General features: G+C 61.8%; 1 protein-coding gene across 1 annotated transcript; it reads right to left on the reverse strand.

Annotated features, from left to right (window-relative positions):
- MAVS (mitochondrial antiviral signaling protein) lies at nucleotides 1-6,157 on the reverse strand. The gene is made up of 6 exons (XM_067297259.1): nucleotides 5,534-6,157; nucleotides 5,256-5,430; nucleotides 4,811-5,013; nucleotides 3,848-4,334; nucleotides 3,410-3,629; nucleotides 1-3,091 (listed from the first exon to the last, which is right to left on the reverse strand). Exons 1-6 carry the CDS (start codon nucleotides 5,648-5,650, stop codon nucleotides 2,428-2,430), a joined length of 1,866 nt encoding a protein of 621 aa, XP_067153360.1. The 5' UTR covers nucleotides 5,651-6,157; the 3' UTR covers nucleotides 1-2,427.
- Between the last annotated feature and the right edge of the window lie 51 nt (nucleotides 6,158-6,208).

The following is a 6,208-nucleotide window of genomic DNA, read 5'->3' on the forward strand; positions in this document are numbered from 1 at the left end:
TTGAATGTTAAATCACAAACAATTTTATTATATATTTCGCAAAAGGCTTCTTTTTTAAAAGATTTGCAGGGACACAGTTCCCTCCTGCAGGTTCTCCTGCCGATTATGCTTTCAAAACTCCATGATACATCTCTAAAAATACCAACATTTCACACTAAATAGAGAGAAAACTGGGCACACATTTATCAAGTCCAAAGCAGCGATAAACCAGCTGTTTCACAAGAGTGATTCAATGTGAAAATACAGCGCGCGTGCCATTGCTAAAAAGTATCGGAAAAAACACGTGAAGAATTTTACAGACAAGTAAAGCGTTAGAGAAGAGGGCCTTGGTGCGGATGCTGCTGGTTTGGGATCTCACAGATGTCCTCCGAATCATGCAGAAGCACGTGGAGAAGACACGTGCCCCCCCCTCTTTAGAGGGCTGAATTTTCTGACGGATTCTGCCGTGTGGTTACACGGGCTCAAATGCTCTCTGCTTTACAGTATGGATATTCGCTAACAATTTCTGCTTTATTTCAGTACAACGCTCAGTAATAAACACCAGTCTTTTAACAAGGTGGAAGGATTTGGGGAGATCTCTCTACCCTTTGCAAACAGAGCAACTGGAAGTGCTGAAAGCTGCAGCTTCCACGGAGAGGTCACAGGTCTACACAAACCTCCCCCCGGCGAAATTACTAAAATAGAAAAAACAGCTTATTGGGGGCTGCCGATGGGGACTCCGGGGTTGTTCTTGGAGTCCCGCGCCTGCCCTGCTTGCAGGGCGGTTGTGGGCAAGTCACCACCCCGTCTTCAAATGGGGAGAACAGCCCCAGCGTCACCTCTCCCAGCAGAAGGGTTGCGTTGCATTTAAAATTACACTCCGCTCCTCCGATAGGCAGAGCGCTAGACACGAGCGAGCTGCGAACGAGCTCAGGTTCACCCCGAAAAGCAGCCCCGACATATCAAAACTAGCATCTCGCTATTGCACGTATTTGTAGTCTTCATCATTTAGGAGAGGCGCTTCTGGCACTGCTGAGGAAAGGGAAAGCGTTGGCAGCTGCCAACCCCATAAACTCGGCCAAAAGTCCCCCAGCCCTGGGGACTGCGAAGGGGATGGGGGGAAACACGGCGGGGACGTGGGATGGGGCAGATGCAGACAGGTGACTTCTGAAGTCCCCAGCATCTCCCCCAGCAAGGACTCCTGCCGGGCAGTCAGCTCCACGGGCTCTGCGGTACCCGAGCGGAGGCAAGGGGCTGCCGGGCAGCTCCGGGACGCGGCACCAGCAGCCTCCCGCCGAGGCTTGCGCCGTGTGTCCCTCCAGACGGCGGCGGGGAGCGCAAACTCGGCCCACGGCAACGCAGGGGGAACGGAGAAGGCACCTGACGTGCCACGGGAAGACACTTCACACCAAACACCACAAGGTTGTCGCAACCTTATAGATCCCGTCGTATTTATAGCAGGCTCCGAGGACAGAGCCCAGCGGCCTCCCAGGAGCGCTCCTGGATTAAACCTTGCAGGAGCTGCTAGGGAAAACGGGTGCTTCATCCCCACCGAGGGAGGAGCAACCGTTCGGCCCCGTCACCCCACACAGCAAGCTGCATGCCAGCCATCCCAGACCCCGTGCCGTCCCCGTGCCACGAGGGAAAGGGGAGGATGCTCCGAGCAAAAGCACGGATGCAGTCCGGCCTGTCGCGTTCTCATCACGGGGATGGCAGCAAAGCCCTCGGGAGCTGCTGAACTTCCCCTTCCCGTGACGGCAACGAACTTTGCTTCGTTAGAGCCTCCCAGCAGTGGGGAGACACACCAGTTAAGGCTTCGGCAAGGTGGAAGCACCAGCCATGCCTGCGTGCCTTGCTGCACCACGGTCCTTGCTGCATGCCCAGGGCCGGAGGAGAGGACAGCAGAGACGGGCCAAGGTCCCAGCAGCAGAGCCAGAGACGCAACGTAAGGCTGGGCACCTGGTGAAGGCTGGTGCGCAGACCCGTGGGCACATTTTCAAGTCAAGCTGAGCAGAGCCAACAAAATCGGCTCCGCCTTTTCAGGACGTATGCAAAACCCTTCCTTGGACCTGGAAGGTCACTCTTTGGACCACCAGGAAACATTTCCCTGGCGTCTTCTAGGACTGAAGAAGGAAGACGTGGAGAATCACCAGGAAGGCTTTGATTTTTGACTCGGGGGATTGGTCCCCGAGTGAGACCCTCTCTGCAAGAGCAACAGGAGAAGGGACCAGACAAGATGGTTGGGAAACAGAGGAACATACCAAAACCCAACAGCATCACGCAACCAAGGCCTCCAGTGAAACCTTCTAAGGGAGAGTTAACAAGGCCCTACCAACCTCCCCGCTCTTCAGGCTTTAAGCACGTTGGCCAAATTCCCGCTTTGAAGAGGAATCACCCAGGCTGAGCAATGACAGTGGCATCCCATCATCTCTTCGCTCTGCTCCAGCGCTATTTCTGCAGTCGAGCGTATACCAGAAAGGCCACGGCTGAAATCAGTGCGATGCCTGCAGCTGGTGCGATGTACGACAAAGACGAGCCACTGCTGTCTCTTGGGGGGACTTTGGCCTGAGACGAGTTGGAGCTGGTGCTCGAGTCAAAAGCTGGAGGATTTCCGAAGGGATTGTCTCGCTCCGGGAGGTCCTGGGGTGCCCCGAGCAGGACGCTGGGGTAATGGTCCACCCGGACCTCGTGGGTGCCCAGGGAGGTGTCCTGGTTTGGAGGTGGACGGGAGCTTGCTCCCGTTGCCTCCTCTTCCCTAGGGTCTGCACGAGCCGCCGGAGCCGGGGACCAGCGCCCCAAGGAGGCGCTTCCAGGGCTCGAGCTGTCTGTGCTCAGCATCAGCGGGTCGCTGCTTAACTCGAGGCGATCCGAGTCCCCCGAATACGGAGTGCTGGGCTCCCGCAAGCTCCGACATCTGCCGGCCACCGCCGGGCTCTCCTCCACCATGGAGAGGAGAACGCCTGGCTTGCTGAACTCCTCGTCTTCCTCCGCGCCGCCGTGAGACTCCGGGGAGGATCTCCTCCCAGCTGCGTCTTCCAAGCCGCCCGCAACGGCCGTGCCCAGGAAAGGGGCTGCTGAGGCTGGGAGCACCTTTGGGAGACAACGAGAGGGGCTGTCTCAGCTGGGTGCCGCGGGGATCACCCATTCAGCCTCGTTTTGGGCGCCCGCGTCAAGCAACAAGCCCAGCTCCGGCGCTCAGAGCCCTCGGCCACCGCGTCTCCAGCCGCTGGAAAGCCAGGCTGGGCCACCAGCAGCTCCCTGGGCTGGGTGAGCAAGGCAAGAGGGTACTGCATCTCCGGAGAGCCTTTGGGATTAGGGGGGGATACGGGAAGGCAGAGGAGACAGAGGCAGCAACACTTTAAAGCAGAGCACCAGGATGGGGACGGGATCGTGTGGTGGGAAAGCCCTGAAGGAACACACCGCCGGTGACAAAAAGGCTCCGGCCAGAAAACGGATCGTGAGGATCTGAACCAAACGCAAGCGGCCACCCGGCAAACTAAGATCACCTACTTTCTCCGTCGTCGGCACGGACGGGGCGCTGCCGGCTCTCTGCCCTTCAAGCGCTTTTCCCTCTTGCAGCGGAGGCTTCAAGGAGGCACCGCTTGACGTGTAAGTGCCCGTGGGCGCAGGAGCAGAGCCTGGGGGGGCTGCTGAGGGGGACAAACCAAAACGCACCACGTTAACCAGGAGACCCAAAAGGAAGGCGAGGTTCGCTCTTCCCCACGGACGCTACAGCAGGGCAGTGCCACCTCCGAGGCACGCGCGCGTCCGCGGGCTTTTCGCCGTTTTGTCCCATCTCCACGCTCAGCGGCATGGAAAAAAAGAGACGCCGGAGCCTGCGGCCCGGTTCCCCAGGAAGGAAACCCACCTCCATCTCCTCCGCGGTCTCCCAGCATCCCGAGCCGCTTCTGCTCCGCATCGAACTGTTTTTGGATGAGGAGGGGGTTGCGCACATCCATGAAGCTGCCCGAGGGCTCTCCGTGCCCGGAGCCGCACGCGGGCCGGGTCTGCGGTGTCTTCGGCAAGTCCGGGGGCTGCAGCGGAGTGGCCTCCGCCGGCCTCGGAGGCAGCTCGGAGGAGACGTAGTGAACCTCTTCGGGTTCGTTCCTGCGCGCGGCGCCCGGATCCCGCGACACCAGAGACCGGCCCAGGCCCGAGGTGCTGCCGCCGCCGCCGCGGTTCAGGTGGTTCGCGTTCCCGAAATACCCGTTGTCCACGCACACCGGGTGCTGCTGGCGGCTCGGCCAGTCCCGGCCCTGCTCCTCTCCGCGGAGCCCGTCGCTCGCTCCGTCGCAGGCCGCGCTGCTGGGCGGAGGCGGAGGGGGACCCTCTCGCTCCGGGGGCTCCTTCGGGAGCTGGAAGGAAAACGAGCCGCGTCAAACCACCGCTGTTAGCGTTCCCGCATCCGGCGCTTCCGAATGCAGGCGGCCGCGTTGCAACGCAAGGGTTTGGTGCAGGAAGGGCACGCGAGCAGCAGGGTGCCGGGGCCTCCCGCGTCTCCCCGGACACAGACACGGCAGGGATCAGCGCCAAGGAGCTGCTTGTGGCATCCCAACACCTCGCTTGCACGGACTAGCCGGGAACACGCTGGTAAAGACAGGGAAAACAGCTCTGCAGCGCCCAGGACGGAGGGAGGAGAGGCCTCGATAACAGCTGCCCCCTCGACGCTTTGCGGCCGCTCCATCCTGCCCTAACGGCGCAGAAACGCAGCGTCCCGGAAAGAGCCTGGCCCTAACGCAGGCTCCCGGCTCTCCAAAAAATAAAATAATAATAATGCCGTTGCAGGCCACACAGGATGTTTGCAGCCACGTCCAACACGCGCCCCACTCACCGATTCCTGCACCGGGGCCCTGGAGTCCAGGTCCATGCTGGCAGCATCCAAGCTGTCCGCAGTGGTGGCGCGGGGCAGGAGCAGCGGCTGGCCGCCGGCAGGCAGGTCGCGGCGTGGCTGCTCAGGCATCGGGGCTCCCGGAGCAGGATTTGTCCCCAGGGACGGCATCCGGGCGCTGGCGGAGGAGCCCGGAGCACCGCCGGCTGCGGGAGGGAAGGAGGCGGCGATGGGAGACGAGACGGGACAGCCCGGATCCGCTGTCAGCCCGAGCGTCTCCATGCCAGGGTACCTCCCAAGCGCAGCTACCGGCGCGGACCCCCGCGTCCAGCACTCGGGCTCCTTCCCCGAAACCATTTAACGGAGCGACCCCGAGAGAGCCGACGCGTCTCGGTGGCACCCGCCCCGCCGCGGGAAGGGGGGGCCCGGGGACGGCGAGGCCACTCACGGACGCGGTAGAGGTCGTAGAGCTGCTGCAGCTCCTCGGCCAGGTGCCCCGCGTTGTTCTGGTGCAGCGCGTTGATGAGATCCGTCACCCAGCCCCGCCGGCACTTCAGGTACTGGTAGAACTTGAACACGGCCGCGTGGCTGCCCCGCATCTCCTCGCGGGCCTGCAGCTCGTCCTAAACGAAACGTCCCGACGCGAGGCCACGTGAGAAGGGGGCCCGAAACCGCCCGCGACGCCCCCGCGCGCGCCCCCGACCCGCGGCGGCAAAGGGCCCTTACCCTGTCCGCTTCGGTGAGGCAGGTCAGGGAATGGGCCAGCGACGTCACGTGGATGTTCCTGAAATTGCTCAAGTTTCTCAAAATGTGGTCGTACACCTTGTCCTCGGCGAAACCCATCGCGGCGCAGCACCTGGAGCGGGCGGAGAGGTTTGACGCGAGCGGGGACAAACGCGCCGGCTCCTGTTGCTGCTTATACAGGAGTTTGGGCCGCGCCGGACCGTCAAGCGCCCCAAAAGCCGGTGCCCTGGGCACAGAAAAACCCACGCGGCGCGCGGGGCCTTGCTGGGGGAGGCGAAACGGGGGCGAACGCTTGCAGCCCGGCGTTAATCCTAGACTAATCACCGGGCGACGTGGCGCCTCCCGGAGCGGAGGCTTCGTTTTCCTACGAAACGCAATAAAGCTCTCACTTCCAGGAAAATCGCAGCCAGGAAGGGGCAGGCTCCAGCAGGCCCCGGCTCTCCTCTCCGGCCGGGCTCCCTCGACTTGCAGCGCGGAGGGGGGGGGCTTTGCATTTGCAAACCCACTCGAGCTTAACCCACCCCCGGGGGGGCTGCTCCCCACGAGCAAAACTTTCCAAAAAGCAACGGAAAGGGGAAGAGAGAGAAGCAACCGCCGGGTGCCTGAATCCCAGGGAAATTTGCACGGGAGGGGGCTGAGGCCGCCCCGCCGCGCAGG

The sequence above is a fragment of the Apteryx mantelli genome, chromosome 5 (genome assembly GCF_036417845.1).
Source record: "Apteryx mantelli isolate bAptMan1 chromosome 5, bAptMan1.hap1, whole genome shotgun sequence".
Taxonomy (NCBI): domain Eukaryota; kingdom Metazoa; phylum Chordata; class Aves; order Apterygiformes; family Apterygidae; genus Apteryx; species Apteryx mantelli.

Excerpts from the sequence above, each read along its gene's own strand:
- MAVS (XM_067297259.1), bottom strand. The coding sequence starts at position 5,650 with ATGGGTTTCGCCGAGGACAAGGTGTACGACCACATTTTGAGAAACTTG. Across the intron at positions 4,335-4,810 it reads GGGCCCCGGTGCAGGAATCG|CTCCCGAAGGAGCCCCCGGA; the intron begins GTGAGTGGGGCG and ends TTTTCCTTCCAG. Across the intron at positions 3,630-3,847 it reads AGACCGCGGAGGAGATGGAG|CAGCCCCCCCAGGCTCTGCT; the intron begins GTGGGTTTCCTT and ends TGTCCCCCTCAG.